Source organism: Triticum aestivum, chromosome 4B (genome assembly GCF_018294505.1).
Source record: "Triticum aestivum cultivar Chinese Spring chromosome 4B, IWGSC CS RefSeq v2.1, whole genome shotgun sequence".
Classification (NCBI taxonomy): domain Eukaryota; kingdom Viridiplantae; phylum Streptophyta; class Magnoliopsida; order Poales; family Poaceae; genus Triticum; species Triticum aestivum.
The window spans coordinates 19975214-20000862 of NC_057804.1; the positions used below are offsets into that span (position 1 = coordinate 19975214).

The following is a 25649-nucleotide window of genomic DNA, read 5'->3' on the forward strand; positions in this document are numbered from 1 at the left end:
TTAATTGTATTTTTAATCCTAGCTGATTACTTACCACGCATTGTATTTTTTTAGTGTTTGGATATATTTCTTGCCAATGACCAAAATATATGGATTGGTAAGTATGCTCTACTAAAACCAAATAGGAAAAATACTTGAAAAATAAGTGCACTGTGAATAGTTGAAATAACTGACGGGATTATCTTGTGTTCTAAATATATTGTCTGAAACAAGTGATTTTTGGGCCGCCCAAAGTATCGACTTCTGATGATTTATTAGAGCCCTTAAGTTGTTTTGCTCAACCCATATGAAGATGTTCTAATTAAGTTGCTTGTGATTTGATACATTATGTCTCTTCTGAGGTTGTAGGAACCAGTTACATGTTCTTTGAACTTCTTGCTGATATTCCATATGGCTCCAAGTCCAACATATGGTTGCTAGGCAAGTATTCAAATCGAATTAACATTTCGTTGCATGTGTTCCTCGCGTTATTCTCTTGGCTAAACATCTGCAATTTTCAGGTTGCTGCATCTATGAGATGACTTCGCTGAATCATGGATTCAAAGCATTTCTAGGTAGCTATGTTGTCATGCTCTTTAAGTTACAGTTCCTTCTTTCCCGCAAAAATAAAAGAAAAAATTATAGGTCCTTGTTGTAAGTTGTAATATATGATGTTTCACCAAAAGATGCATGTCAGGTGATGTTTTTTCATAACATGATACGCAATATGCAGACACTGATAAACAAGATAAACAAGTCTGTTTTTTTCAGATATAATCTGTTGTTGCTCCTCTACTGACTATATTTTCGGGTGCATTCTAATCACTTGTAATGCATTAACTTGTACTGCGTTCTTGTGAGCTATTCATGACACATCTGAAATTTTTATAGTATATTTATTTAAGTCATTCAGTAGGGGACTCTAAAGCATGTTGCACAGAAGTCCATATCACAGATCAAGTGTGTCATTTTCATAGAGCATATTTATTTTATTTTTATATAAATGAATATACTCTTGTTTCTGCACTCATTTACGCACCACATTGCCTCATATTGCTTTGGATTTTCATGCAGTTTGATGTAGTACATATTTTTGTTTAAAAAATGTGATCATTGTTTGATGTAGTATACTACATAACCAGGTAAGATTATCCATCTTTTCTTTGATAATATATTAAGTACTCTTTTGATGTTGTACTCTTTTGTGCTCTCTGTCAAGGCGTCGTCATGGCAAGAAGTCCAGGTAAGATTATCCATCTTTTCTTTGCTAATATTAAGTTTCTTAGCTAATGTCCTCCTAGCCTAGAGCATGTTCATCTGGCTAATCAAGCTAACGCAAACCACTTGAATATGAAGTACACTTACCACAACTAGCTATGTGCTGACTTAAGTTTTCCTTTTTGTAAAAGAAACATGTCGTTTTTTGCGGTTTATGGCTTCCTGCTCAATGTAAAACCATAAGGATCTCTATTCCTAATGTCTCACTTGGTAGGATAGCCTCCACGGTTTTCTTTCGTCTCCCACTTTCGTCTGGTTTATTTGTCGGGTTTTTTCGTCTCCACTTCCCCCTACGCATGCACAAAGAAACTCCACCCCTGCACGAAACTCCGCTCCTCTCGATCCCAATCTCTCTGGCCGTCAACCGTCTTCCTTCTCCATCCGGTGCTGCCGTCACATCTGAGGCGCCGGCCTGACCTGGATCCCTTAGAAGACAGGTTTGGACCATCCCTCGATGCCTTGCTCTGCCCTGATCTGCTAGAAAGGCAGGCGGCAGCGGGGATTGGAGAGAGGAGACGAGAGGAAGGAGGCTGATCGCAGATAGACGGGATGTTTTCGGTCGGGAGTAATACGAGAACGACAGCTGGAAGGCTGGATGGCATTGGATGGAAGTGAGAGCAGGAGAGACAGGGTGGGCATGAGGTGACGAGGTTAGTTTGGTTGCCAGGGAGGTTGACGGAGACAAGCCGCCGTATAGCTTTTTGTAGCCGATGGCATGTGTGCTTGCTTGTTGATGCGCGCTTGTTGCTATTGCTGCTTCGCATGTGTGTGTGGTGTGCCCCTGCTGCTGTGCGCTTGCTGTCATTATTGAGTGTGTGTGTGTGTGTGTGTCCTATGCGCCTGCTGCCGCGCTGTCTGATAAAATTGCATGCACTTCTTTTTGTTTTACTGAATAATTCGTGACCACTCTTGAACAAAAGCCACCTGAACTTAGTTTGAGCTCTCATGTTGTTAAATGAAGCATGATTTTAGCAAGCTGAAGAATGCTTCTGATTTCCTAACTTAAGAGGAAATTTTCATTTCTGTTTGTATTGTTCCAATCAGTTTTTACACTATTATGTAATCACCATGCATATATATCAAGTGATTACAACATCTTGATTATTATTTTTATGATTATTTCTTTTCTCATATTGCTGATCGACGATCTTCCTGCAGATTTCAATGTTGACTTGAATCATGTTATGAGTTGATCAAGATATCTGCTATGTTCTGATGCAATCACTGATTAATTTGACAGAGAGAACGACGTGGCAGCAGAAGTAACGAGATGTGGTGTTCCAACTATAAGTGCCTAAATTGTCTTTAGTATATGTCCATAATTGTAGTTTTCCAACTACTAAATCTTTGATCAAGTGGTTGTTTAATTCATATGTATCACAACTATTAAATTAATTAATTTTTTAGCTATATTATAGTTTGAGCCGAGGGCTTCTTACAATTCTTACTGCTACTAATTTACACTTGCTAGATTCATTTTCTCACATGAGTTTGTTTAGAGAAGGGTATTTGATAAATGAGTTTAGATCACTCTTATACTAGATGGATTGACACATACCAAAGATTGATCCCAAGCAGAACTACAATATGTTCATGGATTACCCGCAGGCCCGCATTCTAATTAACCAACAACATTGGGCAACCTCGACATAATCAGCGACTACACAGAGGCTGTGAAGAAGTTTGGATACGAGATTGATGACGTAGCTAGACGGGTGAGCGAGCTTTATTGTAAGTGATTCGTACACTTGGGACTAACACTATTTAATTGATGCTTTGTTTGATTGTGAAATTGTATAATTGAAGTACTAAGTTTTGTTTGGATTTTGTAGAAGCAGTTTACAAATTTGGTTGGGTGGCTTAGAATTTTTTATCCACTATTTAACTAAACAAAAAATATATAAATCTTACAACATGCACTATGCGAGAGAATCAGTATAGAACTAGATCTGAAGCCATAAATTTATCTTGATTAACATTGTACCCCTGTTGAAAGTATCTTTTGCGTGTCTTAGAATTCAGCAAATTAGTATGAATATTTCTAGAAACAATTTTATACCTAAATACACGGCTTGGTTGCCGATTATTGGTAAAGAAGAACTGGATACAAATTAGTATGAATTCCGACAAGGGTGTCAGGGAACTGGCTGCAAATTAGTATGAATTCCGACAAGGGTGTCAGGGAACTGGCTGCAAATTAGCAAATTAGTATGACCTCCACATAGCTATGATATTGCTTAAACCGACTGTAACAACTAGATTCTCGTTAATACCTATGTTAAGTTTTAGAAAGGGTCAGGTTTGGGAAATCCATGAACGAGAAGTTATATAGAAGGCTTCACAATGGCGACGTCTTTCATTGTTTCCAGATGTCCCATACGCCTGGAAAGGAAATAGCAAAGGGTTTTCAGTGCTAGAAATAGGTAGTGGTATTAATCTATTCACTCACACTCCAGTTGGAATGATCGTATTGCATGAATGAAGCATGGTTTTTTCTTCTCTACTTGTAACATTCAGAATCTAAAATAATATCACCTGAACACACGGTGAGTATGTGTAGAGCAAAGCGAGGGGAGAAACACAAACCAAAAGGACTCTAGGTGTTGCAATGCTATGCAAATAGATACCTTGTAGATTGCATGCTCATGCTAGGCAGAATAGCCTCATATACGTCAGCTTTCTTCCAGGCAAACATTGTTTGATATATTAACTTTCTATACTTGCTCTTTGGGATTCAATACATTATTGAATATACATCAGTTCATTCTGCGCTTTTACAAATGTAGTTTTGGAAAATCACACACAAACTATTCAGTTTTGTCATGTGGGGCACGTCTTACAGACGTGGGCCGCGCGGCCAGGAGCAGCCGACGGCCGCATCAGGCAAGGCGCAGGCTGGACAGGAGTCCTAATCCGGGCACATTAGTTCCTAGACTAGTTTATTTCGTATAGGTTTCTAGTTTGTTATTAGCCCATGGGGCCTTTATATATCAGATAGTTAGCACCCTTTAGGGATAAGCAATAAAGTTATTTCCTTCTATCTTCCCCTCCCGCATCATAGAGCAGCCAGGCAAAAACCCTAGCGCTCCTATCCACCGCGACTACGAACTACGTAGTCGAGGTCCTGCTGTCTTGGGCACCGAGGCCCATGATGGGCAGCACCACAATGATCGGCCGCCCAGGTTCCAGAAGATGGACTTCCCCAAGTTCGACGGCAAGTCTGATCCGCTCGCCTTCATCAACAGATGCGAGTCCTTCTTCCATCAACAACGGATCGCCGAGGAGGAGAAGGTGTGGATGGCGTCCTATAATCTCGAGGGTCCTGCCCAACTATGGTATATGCAGGTCCAGCGCGACGAGGGCACACCTCCGTGGCGCCGCTTCTCCGAGCTGCTCAATCTCCGCTTCGGGCCACCGCTGCGCGCTAACCCGCTGGGCGAACTAATGGCGTGCAAACGCACGACGTCCGTCGTCGACTTCCAGGAGCGGTTTGAGGCACTCCTTCCCCGGGCAGGCACCTTATCCGAGACACAGAAAGTGCAGATCTTCACCGCGGGACTCCAGCCACCCCTCAGCCTCGACGTGGAGATCCATAACCCACAGTCCCTCGCCGTCGCCATGAGCCTCGCCCGCAAATTGGAGCTGCGCGACCAGTGCGCGCTTTCCGCCGCGCCACCGGTGCGTTTTCCACAGAAGGGCATCCTGCCGACACCAGGACCACGCCTCGCGCCCCCCGCTCCGGCCCCACCAGCCGCACCTCAGCAGGGCCACAATCTGCCGGACGGACGCCCAATCAAGCGTCTCTCCCAGACAGAGATGGAGGAACGCCGTCGCCTGGGCCTTTGCTTCAACTGTAACGAGAAGTTTGGCAGGGGCCACAACCGCGTGTGCCAGCGCATCTTTCTCCTCGACTTAGCGCCGGACGACGACGACGACGACGCGGCCTCCGCCACTGATGATGCATCGCGGGCCGACCCTCAAATCTCGCTCCACGCGATCGCCGGCGTGCGCACGAGTGAAACCATGCAGATGCAGATTACTCTCGGAGGTGTCTCCCTCCTCGCCCTGATCGATTCAGGCTCCACCCACAACTTCATCGCCGAAGAGGCGGCCGCTCGTGCTACGTTACCGCCCCCCACCACAGAGAAGATGCGCGTCACGGTGGCCAACGGCGAGCGCGTTCCGTGCCAGGGCGCGTACCGCGTCGTGCCCTTCCGCATCGGCCACGAGGAGTTCGCGGAGGATTTCCTTGCCTTGCCGCTCGCGGGCTACGACATCGTCCTGGGCACGCAGTGGCTGGCGTCGCTCGGACCGATCCTGTGGGATTTCCGAGCCCTCTCCATGACATTCTGGCGGCGGGGCCATCGGGTGTGCTGGCACGGCATTGCAGGACCGGACGGGCCAGCCCTAAAATCATGCAGCGGCCGCGACTTCCTGGACGCCATCATCACCGAGTTCGACGGCATCTTCGCCGACCCCTCCGGCGTGCCCCCGCCCCGCAGCCGCGATCACGGCATCACCCTGCTACCTGGCTCCGCCCCGGTGGCCGTCCGTCCGTATCGATACCCGGCCGCGCACAAGGACGAGCTGGAGCGTCAGTGCGCCGCCATGCTCGCCCAAGGTATCATCCGTGCGAGTTGTTCCGCATTCTCGTCCCCGGTACTGCTGGTCCGCAAGGCCGACGGGTCCTGGCGCTTCTGCATCGATTATCGCGCCCTGAACGCCATTACTGTCAAGAATGCGTTCCCGATTCCGGTGGTGGACGAACTCCTCGACGAGCTACGGCATGCTCGTTTCTTCACCAAGCTCGATTTACGTTCCGGCTACCACCAGGTGCGGATGCGTGAGGAGGACATCCCGAAGACAGCTTTCCGTACTCATGACGGCCTCTACGAGTTTCTGGTGATGCCGTTCGGACTCTGCAACGCGCCGGCCACGTTCCAGGCCCTCATGAATGATCTGCTGCGGCCATACCTGCGCCGTTTTGTTCTCGTCTTCTTTGACGACATCCTCATTTTCAGCGAGACATGGGCTGACCATCTCCGACATGTGCGCACCGTCTTCACGGTCCTGCACCAGCACCGGCTCTTCGTCAAGCGCTCCAAATGCGCGTTCGCCGTTGAATCAATCGCATACCTGGGTCACACCATCTCCGCTGCAGGCGTGGCCATGGATCCGGAAAAGGTACAGGCAGTAGCGGACTGGCCGCAACCATGCTCGGCGCGCGCGGTTCGGGGCTTTCTCGGCCTTGCGGGGTACTACCGCAAGTTTGTCAAGGACTTTGGCGTGGTTGCCGCGCCCCTGACGGCCCTCCTTCGCAAGGATGGTTTCTCTTGGTCGCCGGAGGCGGCAGCAGCTTTTACCACCCTCAAGACGACAATCACCACGGCTCCCGTCCTCGCGTTACCGGATTTTACACGGCCGTTCATCGTCGAGTGTGACGCATCGACGTACGGTTTCGGGGCCGTCCTTCTTCAGGACCACCACCCGGTGGCTTTCTTTAGCCGGCCAGCCGCGCCACGTCACCGCTCCCTGGCAGCGTATGAACGGGAACTCATCGGCCTGGTGCTCGCGATTCGCCATTGGAGGCCGTACCTATGGGGGCGTCAGTTTGTGGTAAAAACGGATCATTACAGCCTCAAATTTCTGCTTGACCAGCGTTTGGCCACCATCCCGCAGCATCATTGGGTTGGCAAACTCCTGGGATTCGACTTTACGGTGGAGTACAAGGCAGGTAGTACCAACACGGTGGCGGATGCACTTTCCCGCCGTGACACGGAGGAGACGACGATCATGGCGGTCTCAGGGCCTCGTTTCGACTTCATCAATCGCCTCCGGCAAGCGACGTCCACTGATCCGGCGCTCGTCGCACTGCGGGAGGATATCACGGCAGGTGCGCGGCAACAGCCTTGGGCGCTCTCCGACGGCCTCGTTACTTTCAACGGCCGCCTCTACATTCCGCCGTCATCCCCGCTACTCCAGGAGATTCTCAGTGCCGTGCACGATGATGGGCATGAAGGCGTCCTGCGCACATTGCATCGTCTTCGCCGCGATTTCCACGCACCTAATCTTCGCAAGACGGTGCAGGAGTACATCCGCACTTGCGGTACTTGCCAGCGGTACAAGTCCGAGCACTTGCACCCCGCTGGGCTGCTCCTGCCGCTGCCGGTACCCACGGGCGTGTGGACTGACATCGGCATCGACTTCGTGGAAGCGCTTCCTCGAGTAGGCGGGAAGTCTGTCATCCTCACCGTGGTGGATCGCTTCAGCAAGTATTGCCATTTTGTGGCGTTAGCCCACCCATACACGGCAGAGTCAGTGGCACAGGTGTTCTTCGCTGAGGTTGTTCGTCTCCACGGCGTGCCACAGTCCATGGTCTCTGACCGCGACCCCGTCTTCACCTCCGCTTTTTGGCAAGAGCTCATGCGCCTCACGGGGACAAAGCTGCACATGACGTCCGCATTTCACCCGCAGTCGGATGGTCAAACGGAGGCTGCTAACAAGATCATTGTGATGTATTTACGGTGTCTTACCGGGGATCGTCCCAAGCAGTGGCTCCGGTGGCTTCCCTGGGCTGAGTACATATACAACACCGCCTACCAGACAGCAACCCAAGAGACTCCGTTCAAGCTTGTGTATGGCCGTGACCCTCCCACTATTCGCTCTTACGAGCCCGGCGACACACGGGTGGCTGCAGTGGCCAGGAGCATGGCTGAGCGCGACGAACTTATCGAGGACGTCCGCTATCGTCTACAACAGGCCCAGGCGGTCTATAAGTCCTACTACGACAGACGTCATCGGGACATTCGGCATGAGGTGGGCGATTGGGTTTGGCTTCGCCTTCGACAGCGCGCCGCGTCCTCTCTCCACTTGCCAACCAGGGGCAAGCTCAAGCCACGATTCTATGGGCCGTACGGCATTTCAGAAGTGATCAACGACGTGGCATACCGTCTTGAGCTTCCGGCACGCTCGCGCCTCCATGACGTGTTCCACGTGGGCCTCCTCAAGAAGTTCTTCGGCATTCCTCCAACTACACCGCCGGGATTGCCTTCGATCCACAACGGGGCGGCTGTTCCAGAACCAGAGCGCGTGACTCGTGCGCGCCTAGCACGCGGCGTTCGCCAGCTACTCGTCCACTGGAAGGGTGAAGCAGCTTCGTCAGCTACATGGGAGGATCTTGACAGTTTCGTCGAGCGCTACCCCGCTTTTCAGCTCGAGGACGAGCTGCTCGTCGAGGGGGGGAGAGATGTCATGTGGGGCACGTCTTACAGACGTGGGCCGCGCGGCCAGGAGCAGCCGACGGCCGCATCAGGCAAGGCGCAGGCTGGACAGGAGTCCTGATCCGGGCACATTAGTTCCTAGACTAGTTTATTTCGTATAGGTTTCTAGTTTGTTATTAGCCCATGGGGCCTTTATATATCAGATAGTTAGCACCCTTTAGGGATAAGCAATAAAGTTATTTCCTTCTATCTTCCCCTCCCGCATCATAGAGCAGCCAGGCAAAAACCCTAGCGCTCCTATCCACCGCGACTACGAACTACGTAGTCGAGGTCCTGCTGTCTTGGGCACCGAGGCCCTTGACAAGTTTCTTACTCCTCATCAACCGAATGCAGTTCTGTAAGCTAACTGGATCAGCTAATGTTTTCTTTAAGTTCATTTTTGAGTGCCGACAGAGCATAACGCTTGAAGATATGGAGGCGTCAAACCTGTGCCGACCCCCTCTTGGTGATGCCTCTAACGGAGCCCCTCTTGGTGACATCTCTAATGTTGATCATCATTCCCGAATGACTCCAGTGCCAATGCCAGGTAATTGCGAGCATAATCTCTTATTATTTATCACAATGAGCATACATATAGTTGATGAGGTTTTTCTACTGTTACTAAATGGCTGTAACATTTGTAGCCTCACTCGACCTTACCCTGTATGGATCTCACTGCGAAAGGGTAGATCTTGTTAGCAACACCAACATAGCAAGGAAAAATAAACGACCAATACAAAAAATGCCAGTCGATGCCATCTTAGCGGCATCTCCACTATCGATTAACTCCCCAAATGCAGTCCAGGTACAATCGCACGACACAACCAAAGGGGCAATTCTTAATCTCTAATGTCTGGAGGTACTCTTCACTGGTTTTAATTGTCTTTCTACTCATTTTAGTAAAGATTGTTCCACAGGAAATATCGCAGACCGCGACACCTGACCATAACATGCCAGATACGGTTCATGATGATGGGGAACATACAGGACCTCATCAACAGAAAGAAGGTGCATTCTAAACGCGCGGAGAAGAGCAACTTGTAAGGAGCAAAAAGAAAAGGAAAGTACATCACTCCCAGCCTGACGGACAAACGTATTTATGAACATGATGCATTGATGGGACGGTTAAAAATCACAGAAGGTAAATGTGTCCCCAATTTTGTCTGATTACATACTTGATAAATCGCTTCTTCTTAAAGTTGTTACTGCTGCTGCTGATGGATCCACTTAATGAATTAAACTAACCATTTGTTTTGGATTGTACATGAGCTACAATTGTGGTACATCTACTAATATATTTTCTGGTAGTTTTGTTTGTATGTGAACGTTTTATACATGCCATATACTATGAAAGAATAGTATGTACATGCTGTATATTTGTTTGTGTCACAGACTTTCATGTCTTAGTCTGATCCTATCATTCTCCCTATATCTCGTTCAAAGACATCCATATGAACCTATATGTCGTGGAAGTGCATATGTACTTCTCAATTGTTATAGAGAACGAAAACTGGGTGGCATGTGTTATCAGAAGTTATGTATAATCATTTAGGGAAATATCAAAATTTAAAAATCCCATGAGTTGGGAATAGGGAAATTCAAGTAGGTAGGAAGTACTGACATACCAAGTAATAATAAAGAATAGCACCCTGTAGCTACAAAATCGCAATCATTTGTTCAAAGATCTAAACTCAATTCACCCTGAAAAATAATTACTCATCTTAATTAAGTCAGACTGCATGATAGTCGGATGGGACAAAAGCAATTGACTGTCAAGGAACATACCCGTCTGCACCTGCCTGCACCCGGCACAACCATCGCCTTCACTGCTGCATTGCCTCTAAACTCCTTGGTGAAGATACTGAAGCAAATAGGCAAACTAATGAGTTAGCCAAATGCAAAATCAAAGAGAGATTATCTCTAGAAAGCAGATGATATGGGAAAACAGGACCAACTGCAAGGAGATGAAAAATCACAAGTAACAGTTAATAGCGTCTACAAATTAACAACTACTATAAGTAAGTATTTACCATTCATTCATTCCTAATCAGAAGAATTTGTGTGAAGGTTTTTGAGCTATGACTTAAATTTGTTCTGAAGAACATGATAGTAGAGATTCATGCATTTTCAATGGACATGATAAACCTAATATGGAGAGAGATTATCCTATACCTAAATCAGAGGGCCGTAGTTCTGACGAAATTTTCCTACACCTAAATCAGAGACTGTAGTCCTGAACAAATTAACCCAACACCTTGTATTTCACTACAGTTGCAAACTGGGTGTTTTGATGTGAGATTCACTCAGCGTGAACAATGGATATTAAGTGATTTGGTTTACTACTAAACAATCGGATCAATGCTCAAATCTGAAGTTTGCTATGGGTGTAAAACAGAGAACAACTGTGGATCACTTAATTCACTCCTTTCGGCCGTACCTACCGTCTTCGTCGCGCAGACCTCCTGAGCACGGCCTCCTGCTAGCCTTGCCGATGCAAGCCTCCCTGTGCATCTCACCGCATAAGAATGGATTGGCGCACTTGCTCCTGTCCAAACTACACCAGTCGCTGCCGCAACCCACAAGCACATGGCGATCAGAACTGAAACGAAGCAAACGAGCAGAGTGGAAGGAGGAGGGGGAGGAGGAGGGGGTGTACACGGAGGCGGGGCCATTCCGCCATTCTGCCGGTCTTGGAGCCTGACGGGGGCGCGGGCGACCTGTCTGCCGTCGGGAACGTTGAGCCGTGACGCGCCCTGTTGGCGCCGGATCCCCGATAGCGTCCCCATCGCTGGCACATCCATCCCCGCCGCCACGTGCCGTCCTCCATCTCCTGCCCCCTCGATCCATCAATTTGATCTCCTCAACATAGCCGCAGAGCCAGTGCTGAAGTGTCCACTCTGGCACAGCCAAGAACACACCAGTGAAGGTAGGCATTGAGGAGGGAAGGAAGGAATGGCATGTGGAGCGAGGCGTAACGAGAGATTGAAGCAGCCTCCATGGCGGCTGGGCGAGGCCGAATCCGGCTTGCCTGCTCCCTCCCGATGCTCCCATCCATGCTCCCACTTCATTCTACTGCTGTCTTTTTTCCTTTTCTCTTTTTAATATAATCATCTCCCCCTGATTTTAAGGGGTGGGGCCGGACCTTATTTTGTTCCAACCAAATCAAGCCACGTACACGGAAGCACGGATGGGCACACGCGCGGGGAGCAGGCAAGTCTCGTCCGGCGAGGCCATGGGAGCGGATGAGAATGGGGCTAGCAGAGTGAGGGGAATGGAGTGACGGAGTGGCTTGTCGGTGAGAAAATCCAGCTACTGCCAAGTACTCCATACAAATCCAGCTAAAGCCCAAGGCCAGTTTACGTATTAAGGCTGACTGCGTCTATGGATGCCTTAAGTTTTTATTTTATTTTTTGAGCAAAGGATGCCTTTAGTTGAAAAATAAAGCTCTCTGTATTCCGGGTCCATGTAGCCAGGTACTCGTTCTTTGTTTTTTGGGGTCAAAAAGATCAGTTGACTGGTTGCCAAATATCTTTACCTATAATTTCAAAAAATCCCTTGAAATATATACCCTATGATTGGTCAAGAAATTCCGATCGAAAATCAAAATTGTGGAATGCAACTCACTTATCATAAATTTATATGTACATTGGTTTCCGGGTCCTCTTTTATAATTTTTAGATTGAATGATGATAAATTCACCTGAAAGCTAAAATGTGGGTTACATCAATTATGTTTTATTACTAAGTGTACATACGATATTTGTGGCAACAGTCATATTCCACACATGACACACGCGTTCGTTGTGAATTACAATTATATTTTTATCAGTGTCTCTATGTCAAAAAAAGTTGCCCGTGGCAACGCACGGGCAGTCTACTAGTGGTGAGTAATAGTTCATGAAACGGGCCAAAATCGGCCAAAACTGTTAGTGTTGATGACCGGCACGTAAACGCACCATAGGGTTCGTTAATCGTGGAAATCACTCCGGGACCCCAAAACAGTGAGTTATAGTCTACGAAACGGGCCAAAACCAGCGAACACTGTGAGTGTTGATGACCGACGCGTAAGCGCACCTTGGGGTTCAACAACCATGGAAATCGTTTGGGACCCCAAAACGGTGAGTAATAGTCCACGAAACGGGCCAGAATCGGCCAAAACTGTAAGTGTTGATGACCGACACGTAAACGCACCCCGGGGTTCGTCAATCGTCGAAATCACTACATGACCCCAAAACAGTGAGTAATAGTCCATGAAACGGGCCAAAATCGTCCAAAACTGTGGGTGTTGATGACCGACATGTAGCGCACCTTGGGGTTCGACAACCATGGAAATCGCTCTGGAACCCCAAAACAGTGAGTAATAGTCCAGGAAATGGACCAGAATTAGCCAAAACTGTGAGTGTTGATGATCGACATGTAAACGCACCCCACGGTTCGTTAATCATGGAAATCACTACAGGACACCAAAACAATGAGCAATAGTCCAAGAAACGGGACAGAATAGGCCCAAACTGCGAGTCTTGACGACCAACACGTAAGCACACCTTGGGGTTTTGACAACCATGGAAATCGCTTTGGGACCACAAAACGGTGATAGTCCACGAAACAGCTCAGAATCGACAAAAACCGTGAGTGTTGATGACCAACACGTAAACGCACCCCGAGGTTCGTTAATCGTGGAAATCACTCCGGGACCACAAAACACTGGGTAACAGTCCACGAAACGGGCCAAAATCGGCCAAAGCTGTGAGCGTTGATGATCGACACAAAAGCGCACCTTGGGGTTCGACAACCATGGAAATCGCTTTGGGACCCCAAAACGGTGAGTAATAGTCCACGAAACGGGCCAGAATCGGCCAAAACTGTGAATGTTGGTGACCGACACGTAAATGCACCCCGGGGTTCGTTAATCGTGGAAATCACTCCGGGACCCCAAAATAGTGAGCAGTAGTCCATGAAACAGACCAGAATCGGCCAAAATTGTGAGTGTTGATGACCGACACGTAAGCACACCTTGGGGTTCGTTAATTGTGGAAATCACTCCGGGACCCCAAAACAGTGAGTAATAGTCCACAAACCGGGCTAGAATCGTATAAAACTGTGAGTGTTGATGACCGAAATGTAAGCGCACGTTGGGTTGGATAACCATGGAAATTGCTTTGGGACCCGATAACGGTGAGTAACAGTTCAAGAAACAGGCCAGAATCGGCCAAAACTGTGAGTGTTGATGACCGACACATAAATGCACCCCCAGGGTTCTTTAATCATGGAAATCATACTGGGACCCCAAAACGGTGAGTCATAGTCCAAGAAATGGGCCAGAATCGGCCCAAACTGCGAGTGTGACGACCAACACGTAAGCACACCTTGGGGTTCAACAACCAAGGAAATCGCTTTGGGACCACAAAACGGTGAGTAATAGTCCATGAAACGGCTCAGAATCGACAAAAACCGTGAGTGTTGATGACCGACACGTAAACGCACCCGGGGTTCGTTAATCGTGGAAAACACTCCAGGAGCTCAAAACGGTGAGTAACAGTCCACAAAATGGGCCAGAATCGGCCAAAACTGCGAGTCTTGATGACCGACACGTAAACGCACCCCGGGGTTAGTTAATCGTGGAAATCACCCCGGGACCCCAAAACTGTCAGTCATAGTCCAAGAAATGGGCCAGAATCGGCCCAAACTGCGAGTGTGACGACCAACACGTAAGCACACCTTGGGGTTCAACAACCAAGGAAATCGCTTTGGGACCACAAAACGGTGAGTAATAGTCCATGAAACGGCTCAGAATCGACAAAAACCGTGAGTGTTGATGACCGACACGTAAACGCACCCAGGGTTCGTTAATCGTGGAAATCACTCCGGGACCCCGAAACACTGAGTAACAGTCCATGAAATAGGCCCAAATCGGCCAAAACTGTGAGTGTTGATGACCGACACATAAGCGCACCTTGGGGTTCGACAACAATGGAAATCGCTTTGGGACCCCAAAACGGTGAGTAATAGTCCACGAAACGGGCCAGAATCGTCCAAAACTGTGACTGTTGATGACCGACATGTAGGCGCACCTTGGGGTTGGATAACCATGGAAATTGATTTGGGACCCCATAATTGTGAGTAATAGTTCATGAAACGAGCCAAAATCGGCCAAAACTGTGAGTGTGTATGACCGACACGTAAATGCACCCCGGGGTTCGTTAATCGTGGTAATCACTCTGGGACCCCAAAACAATGAGTAATAGTCCACGAAATGGGCCAAAATCGGCCAACACTATGAGTGTTGATGACTGACACGTAAGCGCACCTTGGGGTTCAACAACCATAGAAATCAGTTTGGGACCCCAAAATGGTGAGTAACAGTCCACGAAACGGGCCAGAATCGGCCAAAACTGTGAGTGTTGATGACCGACACGTAAACACACGCCGGGGTTAGTTAATCGTGGAAATCACCCCGGGACCCCAAAACTGTCAGTCATAGTCCAAGAAATGGGCCAGAATCGGCCCAAACTGCGAGTGTGACGACCAACACGTAAGCACACCTTGGGGTTCAACAACCAAGGAAATCGCTTTGGGACCACAAAACGGTGAGTAATAGTCCATGAAACGGCTCAGAATCGACAAAAACCGTGAGTGTTGATGACCGACACGTAAACGCACCCGGGGTTCGTTAATCGTGGAAATCACTCCGGGACCCCGAAACACTGAGTAACAGTCCATGAAATAGGCCCAAATCGGCCAAAACTGTGAGTGTTGATGACCGACACATAAGCGCACCTTGGGTTCGACAACAATGGAAATCGCTTTGGGACCCCAAAACGGTGAGTAATAGTCCACGAAACGGGCCAGAATCGTCCAAAACTATGACTGTTGATGACCGACATGTAGGCGCACCTTGGGGTTGGATAACCATGTAAATTGATTTGGGACCCCATAATTGTGAGTAATAGTTCATGAAACGAGCCAAAATCGGCCAAAACTGTGAGTGTGTATGACCGACACGTAAATGCACCCCGGGGTTCGTTAATCGTGGTAATCACTCTGGACCCCAAAACAATGAGTAATAGTCCACAAAATGGGCCAAAATCGGCCAACACTATGAGTGTTGATGACTAACACGTAAGCGCACCTTGGGGTTCAACAACCATGGAAATCAGTTTGGGACCCCAAAATGGTGAGTAATAGTCCATGAAACGGGCCAGAATCGGCCAAAACTGTGAGTGTTGATGACCGACACGTTAACGCATCCCGGGGTTCGTCAATCATCGAAATCACTACAGGACCCCAAAACAGTGAGTAATAGTCCACGAAACGGGCCAAAATCGGCCAAAACTGTGAGTGTTGATGACCGACATGTAAGCGCACCTTGGGGTTCGACAACCATGGAAATCACTTTGGGACCCCAAAACAGTGAGTAATAGTCCACGAAATGGGCCAGAATTAGCCAAAACTATGAGTGTTCATGATTGACACGTAAACGCACCCCGGGGTTCGTTAATCGTGGAAATCACTACGGGACCCCAAAACAATGAGTAATAGTCCAAGAAACGGGCCAGAATAGGCCCAAACTGCGAGTCTTGACGACCAACACTTAAGCACACCTTGGGATTTTGACAACCATGGAAATCGCTTTGGGACCACAAAACGGTGAGTAATAGTCCACGAAATAGGTTAGAATCGACAAAAACTATGAGTGTTGATGACCGACACGTAAGCGCACCTTGGGGTTCGTTAATCGTGGAAATCACTCCGGGACCCCAAAACAGTGAGTAATAGTCCACGAAACGGGCCAGAATCGGTCAAAACTGTGAGTGTTGATGACCGACACGTAAATGCACCCCGGTGTTTGTTAATCGTGGAAATCACTCCGGGACCCCAAAATAGTGAGTAATATAGTCCACGAAACGTGCCAGAATCTGCCAAAACTATGAGTGTTGATGACCGACACGTAAACACACCTTGAGGTTCGTTAATTGTGGAAACCACTCCGGGACCCCAAAACAGTGAGTAATAGTCCACAAAACGGGCCAGAATTGTCTAAAATTGTGAGTGTTGATGACCGACATGTAAGCGCACCTTGGGGTTGGATAACCATGGAAATCTCTTTGAGACCCCATAACGGTGAGTAACACTTCATGAAACGGGCCAAAATCGGCCAAAACTATGAGTGTTGATGACCTTACACGTAAACACACCCCGAGGTTCATTAATCGTGGAAATCACTCCGAGACGCCAAAACAGTGAGTAAAAGTCCACGAAACGGGCCAGAATTAGCCAAAACTGTAAGTGTTGATGACCGACACGTAAACGCACCCCGGGGTTCGTTAATTGTGGAAATCTCTCCGGGACCCCAAAACAGTTAGTAATAGTCCACAAAACGGGCCAGGATCGGCCAAAATTGTGAGTGTTCATGACCGACATGTATACGCACCCCGGAGTTCGTTAATCGTGGAAATCACTCTGGGACCCCAAAACACTGAGTAATTGTCCACGAAACGGGCCAAAATCGGCCAAAACTGTGAGTGTTGATGACCAACATGTAAGCGCACCTTGGGGTTGGACAACCATGGAAATCGCTTTGGGACCCCATAACGGTGAGTAAAAACGGGCCAGAATCGGCCAAAACTGTGAGTGTTGATGACCGACACATAAACGCACCCCGGGGTTCGTTAATCATGGAAATTACTCCGGGACCCCATAACAGTGAGTAATAGTCCATGAAACGGGACAGAATCGGCCAAAACTATTAGTCTTGATGACCGACACGTAAACGCACCCCGGGGTTCGTTAATCGTGGAAATCACTCCGGGACCCGAAAACAGTGAGTAATAGTCCACGAAATGGGCCAAAATCAGCCAACACTGTGAGTGTTGATGACCGACACGTAAGCGCACTTTGGGGTTCGACAACCATGGAAATCGCTTTGGGACCCCAAAACGGTGAGTAGTAGTCCATGAAACGGGTCAGAATCGGCCAAAACATTGAGTGTTAATGACCGACACGTAAACGCACACCGGGGTTCGTTAATCATGGAAATCATTCCGGGACCCCCAAACAGTGAGTAATAGTCCAAGAAACAGGCCAGAATCGGCCCAAACAGCGAGTCTTGACGACCAACACGTAAGCACACCTTGGGGTTCGACAACCATGGAAATTGCTTTTGGACCCCAAAACGGTAAGTAATAGTCCATGAAACGGGCCAGAATCGGCCAAAACTATGAGTGTTGATGACCAACACGTAAACGCACCCTGTGGTTCGTTAATCATGGAAATCACTCCGGGAACCCAAAGCAGTGAGTAATAGTACAAGAAACGGGCCAGAATAGGCCAAAGCTCTGAGTGTTGATGACCGAAACGTAAATGCACGCCTGGGTTCATTAATCATCGAAATCACTCTCGGACACCAAAACAGTGAGTAATAGTCCACGAAACGGGCCAGAATCGACCAAAACTATGAGCGTTGGTGACCAAAACTTAAGCGCACCTTGGGGTTTAACAACCACGGAAATCGCTTTGGGACCCCAAAACGGTGAGTAATAGTCCACTAAACGGGCCAGAATCAGCCAAAACTATGAGTGTTGATGACCGACATGTAAATGCACCCCGGGGTCCGTAAATCGTGGAAATCACTCCGGGACCCCAAAACAGTGAGTAATATTCCAACAAACGGTCCAGAATCGGCCCAAACTGTGAGTCTTGAGGACCAACATGTAAGCACACCTTGGGGTTCGACTGCCATAGAAATCGCTTTGGGACCACAAAACGGTTAGTAATAGTCCATGAAACAGGTTAGAATCGACAAAAACCATGAGTGTTCATGACCGACACGTAAACGAACCCCGGAGTTCGTTAATCGTGAAATCTCTCTAGGACCCCAAAGCAGTGAGTAATAGTCCAGGAAACGGGCCAGAATCGGCCAAAGCTCTTAGTGTTGATGTCCGACACGTAAACGCACCCCGGGGTTTGTTAATCTTGGAAATCACTTCTGTACCGGAAAACAGCGAGTAATATTCCACGAAACGGGCCAGAATCGGCCAAAACTGTGAGTGTTGATGACCGACACGTAAACGCACCCCGGAGTTTGCTAATTGTGGAAATCACTCCGGGACCCCAAAACACCGAGTGTTCAGGACCGACACGTAAACACACCCCGGGGTTCTTTAATTGTGGAAATGACTCCGGGACCCCAAAACAGTGAGTAATAGTCCACAACACGGGCCAGAATCGGCTAAAATTGTGAGTGTTGATAAACGACACATAAATGCACCCCGGGGTTCGTCAATCGTGGATATCACTCCGGGACCCGAAAACTGTGAGTAATAGTCCAGGAAACGGGAGAATCGGCCAAAACTGTGAGTGTTGATGACCGACATGTAAGCGCACGATGGGGTTGGACAACCATGGAAATCGCTTTAGGACCCCATAACGGTGAGTAATAGTCCGCGAAATGGGCCAGAAGCCGCCAAAACTATGAGTGTTGATAACCGACACGTAAACACACCCCGGGGTTTGTTAATCATGGAAATCACACCAGGACCACAAAACAGTGAGTAAAAGTCCACGAAACGGCCAGAATCGGTCATAACTGTGAGTGTTAATGACCGACACATAAATGCACCCCGAGGTTCCTTAATCGTGGAAATCACTCCGGGACCCCAAAATGGTGAGTAATAGTCCACGAAACGGGCCAAAATCGGCCAAAACTATGAGTGTTGATGACCGACACGTAAGCGCACCTTGGGGTTCGACAACCAGGGAAATCAATTTGGGACCCCAAAACGGTGAGTAATAGTCCACGAAAAGGGCCAAAATCGGCCAAAACTGTGAGTGTTGATGACCGACACGTAAACGCACCCCAGGGTTCGTTAATCGTGGAAATCACTCTGGGACCCCAAAACAGTGAGTAATAGTCCAAGAAATGGGCCAGAATCGGCCCAAACTGTGAGTGTTGTTGACCGACACGTAAGCACTCCTTGGGGTTCGACAACCATGGAAATCGCTTTGGGGCCACAAAACGGTGAGTAATAGCCCACGAAACGGCTCAGAATCGACAAAAACCGTGAGTGTTGATGACCGACACATAAACGCACCCCAGGGTTCGTTAATCATGGAAATCACTTCGGGACCCCCAAACACTGAGTAACAGTCCACGAAACGGGCCAAAATCAGCCAAAACTATGAGCGTTGATGACCGACACGTAAGCGCACCTTGGGGTTCGACAACCATGGAAATCACTTTGGGACCCCAAAACTAGAGTAATAGTCCACGAAACGGGCCAAAATCAGCCAAAATTGTCAGTGTTGATGACCGACACATAAGCGCACGTTGGGGTTCGACAACCTTGGAAATCGCTTTGGGACCACAAAACGGTGAGTAATAGTCCACAAAACGGCTCAGAATCGACAAAAACCGTGCGTGTTGATAACCGACACGTAAACGCACCCCTGGGTTCGTTAATCGTGGAAATTAGCCCGGGACCCCAAGCTGACTAACTGTCCATGAAACGGGCCAAAATCAGCCAAACTGTGTGCATTGATGATCGAACGTAAGCACAACTTGGGGTTCGACAACCATGGAAATCGGTTTGGGACCAGAAAAACGTGAGTAATAGTCCATGAAACGGGCCAGAATCGGCGAAAACTATGAGTATTGATGATCGACACGTAAACGCACCCCGGTGTTCGTCAATCGTGGAAATCACTCCGGGACCCCAAAACAGTGAGTAGTAGTCCACGAAACGGACCAAAATCGGTCAAAACTATGAGTGTTGATGACCGACATGTAAGTGCACCTTGGGGTTCGACAACCATGAAAATCGCTTTGGGACCCCAAAACGGTGACTAATAGTCCATGAAACGGGCTAGAATCGGCCAAAACTATGACTGTTGATGACCGACACGTAAATGCACCCTGGGGTTCATTAATCGTGGAAATCACTACTGGACCCCAAAACAATGAGTAATAGTCCAAGAAACGGACCAGAATCAGCCCAAATTGCGAGTCTTGACGACCAACACGTAAGCACACCTTGGGGCTCGACAACCATGAAAATTGCTTTGGGACCACAAAACGGTGAGTAATAGTCCATGAAACGGCTCAGAATCAACAAAAATCGTGAGTGTTGATATCCGACACATAAACACACCCCCGGGGTTCGTTAATCGTGGAAATCACTCCGGGACCCCAAAACGCTGAGTAACTGTCCACGAAACGGGCCAAAATCGGCCAAAACTGTAAGCGTTGATGACCGACACGTAAGCGCACCTTGGGGTTCGACAACCATGGAAATCGCTTTGGGACCTCAAAACGGTGAGTAATAGTCCACGAAACGGGTCAGAATCGACCAAAACTTTGAGTGTTGATGACCGACACGTAAGCGCACACCAGGGTTTGTTAATCGTGGAAATCATTCCGGGACCCCCAAACAGTGAGTAATAGTCCAAGAAACAGGCCAGAATCGGCCCAAACAGCGAGTCTTGACGACCAATACGTAAGCACATCTTGGAATTCGCCAACCATGGAAATCGCTTTGGGACCCCAAAACGATGTCCACGAAACAGGCCAGAATCAGCGAAAACTATGAGTGTTGATGACCGACACGTAAATGCACCTCGGGGTTCGTTAATTGTGAGTGTTGATGACCGACACATAAGTTCACCTTGGGGTTCAACAACTATGGAAATCGCTTTGGGAGCCCATAACCGTGAGTAATAGTCCACAAAACGGGCAAGAATCGGCCAAAACTGTGAGTGTTGTTGACCGACACATAAACGCACCCCGGGTTCGTTAATCGTGGAAATCACACTAGGACCCCAAAACCGAAATGGGCCAGAATCGGCCAAAACTGTGAGTGTTGATGACCGACACGTAAACGCACCCTGTGGTTCGTTTGTTGTGGAAATCACTCCGGGACCCCAAAACAGTGAGTAATAGTCCACAAAACGGGCTAGAATCGGTCAAAATTGTGAGTGTTGATGACCAACATGTAAACGCACCCCGGGGTTCGTCAATCGTAGAAATCACTCTGGGGCCCCAAAACTGAGTAATAGTCCAAGAAACACGCTAGAATCGGCCCAAACTACGAGTCCTAATGACCAACATGTAAGCACATCTTGGGGTTCGACAACCATGGAAATTACTTTGGGACCATAAAATGGTGAGTAATAGTCCTTGAAACAGGTCAGAATCGACAAAAACCGCAAGTGTTGATGACCGACATGTAAACGCACATCGGGGTTTGTTAATCGTGGAAATCACTCCGGGACCCGAAAACATTGAGTAATAGTCCACGAAACGGGCCAGAGTCGGCCAAAATTGTGAGTGTCGATGACCGACACGTAAACGCACCCCTTGGTTCGTTAATCGTGGAAATCACTTCGGGACCCGAAAATAGTGAGTAATAGTCCATGAAACGGGCCAGAATCGCCCAAAACTGTGAGTGTTGATGACCGACACGTAAACACACCCCGGGGTTCGTTAATCATGGAAATCACTCTGGGACGCCAAAACAGTGAGCAATAGTCCACGAAACGGGCCAAAGTCGGCCAAAACTATGAGTGTTGATGACCGACACGTAAGCGCACCTTGGGGTTCGACAACCATGGAAATCGCTTTGGGACCCCAAAACGGTGACTATCCACAAAACAAGCCAGAATCGGCCAAAACTTTGAGAGTTGATGACCGACACATAAACGCACCCCGGGGTTCGTTAATCGTAGAAATCACTCCGAGACCCCAAAACAGTGAGTAATAGTCCACAAAACGGGCCAGAATCGCCAAAACTATGAGTGTTGAGGACCAACACATAAACGCACCTCGGGGTTCGTTAATTGTGGAAGTCACTCCGAGACCCCAAAACATTGAATAATAGTTCACAAAATAGGCCAGAATGGGCTAAAACTGTGAGTGTTGATGAGTGACACGTAAGCGCACCTAGTATTCTAATAAATTCCGATTCATGCGTGTCTTACCCAAAAGGTGTGTACAGCAAGGATGATTGTGGTAAACTGAAAAGCAAAGGCTCAAATCATACAAGACGCTCCTAGCAAAACACATATTATGTGGTGAATAAAAATATAGCCTCAAGTAAAGTTACCGATAGACAAAGACGAAAGAGGGGATGCCTTCGAGGGCATCCCCAAGCATAGGCTTCTGGTTGTCCTTGAATTATATTGGGGTGCCTTGGGCATCCCCAAGCTTAGGCTCTTTCCACTCCTTATTCCAAAATCCACCAAATATTTACCCAAAAACTTGAAAACTTCACAACACAAAACTTCAACAGAAAATCTCATGAGCTCCGTTAGTATAAGAAAATAAACCACCACTTTAAGGTACTGTAATGAAATCATTCTTTATTTATATTGGCATTAAAACTACTGTATTCCAACTTCTCTATGGTTCATACCCCCCCCCCCCCCCGATACTACTCATAGATTCATCGAAATAAGCATACAACACACGTATAACAGAATCTGTGAAAAACAGAACAGATTATAGAAATCTGTAACTTTCGAATACTTATGTAACTCTAACAATTATGAAATAAATTGGTGGAAGTGAGGAATTTGTCTATTAATCATCTGAAAAAATAATCAACCTAAAAGCACTCTCCAGTAAGAAATGGCAACTATTCTCGTGAGTGCAAAAGTTTCTGTAAGATCGCAAAGACTTCACCCAAGTCTTCCCAAAGGTTCTACTTGGCACATACACTAATTAAAACATAAAACCACATCTAACCAGAACCTAGATGAATTATTTATTACTAAACAGGAGCAAAAAGCAAAGAACAAAAATAAAATTGGGTTGCCTCCCAACAAGTGCTATCGTTTAATGCCCCTAGCTAGGCATAAAGATTTCGATGATGCTCACATGAAAGGCAAGAATTGAAACGCAAAGAGAGCATCATGAAACACGTGACAAACACATCTAAGTCTAACATACTTCCTATGCATAGGCATCTTACAGGCAAACAAATTATCATAGCATGCAAAAACTAGCATATGCAAGGAAGCGGAAAGAAACAAGAGTAATCTCAACATAAGAGAGGTAATTTAGTAGCATGAAAATTTATACAACCATATTTTCCTCTCTCATAATAATTACATGTCGGCTCATTAGCAAATTCATCAAAATAGCTATCACATAAAATATTTTCAACACGATCCACATGCATCCGAAGTTGACACTCTTCCAAAATAGTGGGATTAACATTAACTAAAGTCATGACCTCTCCAAACCCACTTTTATCAACAATTTCATAAGATTGAACATTCAAATATGTGGGATCTAATGTTGACACTCTTCCAAACCCACTTTCAATATTATTGCAAACATTATTATCAATCTCATATTCATCAAGGGACTTAAATAAATTGTCAAGATTATAAGAAGAATCACTATCGTGGTACTAAGTCTGACAGTAATAATAGGGGGTACGTATGAGGAGGCAAGGCCCTAGCTACGGCGAGGTTGTACACACGAGTTTACAAGTTCAGACCCCTCTCGGAGGAGGTAAAAGCCCTACGTCTTGGTGCCCTGAGGTGGTCGATTGAAATATGGGTGTGTGTGTGTGTGTTACAAGGGGTGCAAACCCTTGTCCCAGAGGAGGGGATGGCTTATATAGAGTGCGCCAGGACCCTGGCCATCCTCCGTTACAGGGGTTCAATGTACATTAAGATAGGGCGTTACTGGTAAAGCCAGCTATAAAGTGTATACAATCATCTTTAAGACTATGGAGTGAACGCCTGACCGTTGCCATGCTGAGTGACTATAGGTCTTCTGTACTCCGAGTGGTTTCTGGTATGGTCGAATGACTCCATCTAGGTCAAGTGAAAGTGGGGGTATCCGAGTGAGGTGACTGGTCAAGTGGATTGCACTCGGTGGCTTCAGTTGATACGTACTGCTTTGCTTTGAACGTCTTTGCTTCTAGGGTAGTGACCTTGGATATGGCATATAGGTCAGGGCCATGACCCTACCCTAGGTCTATGGCATCGTCATTAGCCCCCGAATGGATTGAGGTCCGAGTGGAAAGAAGGTTCAAGTTGGTCCTGCCTTGGCTCTTATGCTTCATGAGTATTCATACTGGACTCGAGGTCCATGCTGAAGCTTCGGCTTCATTCCAGCCGCCTTGATCAATTCAGAGGTTGTCGAGTGAACTTATGCTGGAACTCTTCGAGTGTTGATATGACGTGAAACTTTTGGCGCGATTGGTTACTGCGGATCCCGGATCTCACGGGATTCGAAAATTTGGGGAAGCGCAAGAGGCGGAGCGCGCCGTGGTAAACAATATGGATAGAAAGGGGTGCCTTGATTTCCACGCCACCTTTTTCGCCACGTATCTGGTGCGCGACCGTTGCGGGATTTGACAGGATCACTCGGGCCCATGCGTCAGCCAGTCGGAAGTAGGCCCTTAAAAGGCATCGAGGCCAAGGCGTCTGCACTATGCGCTCCCATTCCCCTTCTTCTTCCTCTGCTTCTCCACCGCATCCTCTCTCGCCCTCCATGCCGCTGTTCCGCCAGTGCGCAGCCCGTCACCATGGTGAAGGACAAGACGAGGGCGCTAGAGCGGGCAAAAAAGGCAACAACAATGGCGAAGGGCAAGAAGCTGAATCGGGGGTCGTCGTCGAGGTCTGCGCTGCCGCCGGGTTGGATTCAGGGACACTAGATCTGATCTACGCTCTGGCCAGAGGATCTGGAAGATCTGGCTGCCACTGGTTTGATCGCCACCGGGGCTGCGAGGTTGCCGGAGGGTGAGACAGAACCTCAGCCGCGGTCGGGTGAGTGTGTCCTTCTTGCTACCCACGTCGATCGTGGCTTCTCCCTTCCTCCGTATCCTTTTTTTGGGGCGTTCTGAACTTTTTCGGTGATCAGCTTCACCACTTCTCTCCCAACACCATTACGTATCTCGCTGTGTTTGTGTCTATGTGTGAGAACTTCTCGGGTTGTCGACCGCACTGGGGTCTCTTCATACACATTTTCACCATCCGCTCCCAGACCGTGAAGAAGGCAAGTCCGAGTGATGAGAGGATGCACGTGATCCAGATGTAAAGGGGTCTAGGGATCCAGATGAGGAGGAGGAGCACTTTTCCTACCATGACACTTCCCAAGTCGGTCAGGGGCTGGCAGTCGACCTGG

At 47.8% G+C, this 25649-nt stretch overlaps 1 protein-coding gene across 1 annotated transcript; it reads right to left on the bottom strand.

The window, feature by feature from the left end:
• Positions 1 to 8834: 8834 nt before the first annotated feature.
• LOC123090668 (uncharacterized) lies at positions 8835 to 11566 on the bottom strand. Its single transcript, XM_044511990.1, has 3 exons — positions 11173 to 11566; positions 10958 to 11082; positions 8835 to 10377 (listed from the first exon to the last, which is right to left on the bottom strand). The coding sequence occupies exons 1-3, from the start codon at positions 11448 to 11450 to the stop codon at positions 10340 to 10342; spliced, it is 441 nt and encodes a 146-aa protein (XP_044367925.1). The 5' UTR covers positions 11451 to 11566; the 3' UTR covers positions 8835 to 10339.
• Between the last annotated feature and the right edge of the window lie 14083 nt (positions 11567 to 25649).

Bases quoted from the DNA above. Each gene is read 5' to 3' on its own strand.
- LOC123090668 (XM_044511990.1), bottom strand. From the start codon at position 11,450: ATGCCTACCTTCACTGGTGTGTTCTTGGCTGTGCCAGAGTGGACACTT. The intron at 11,083-11,172 runs GTACACCCCCTC...GGGTTGCGGCAG, and splicing joins CGGAATGGCCCCGCCTCCGT to CGACTGGTGTAGTTTGGACA. The intron at 10,378-10,957 runs GTAGGTACGGCC...TATTTGCTTCAG, and splicing joins AGGTCTGCGCGACGAAGACG to TATCTTCACCAAGGAGTTTA.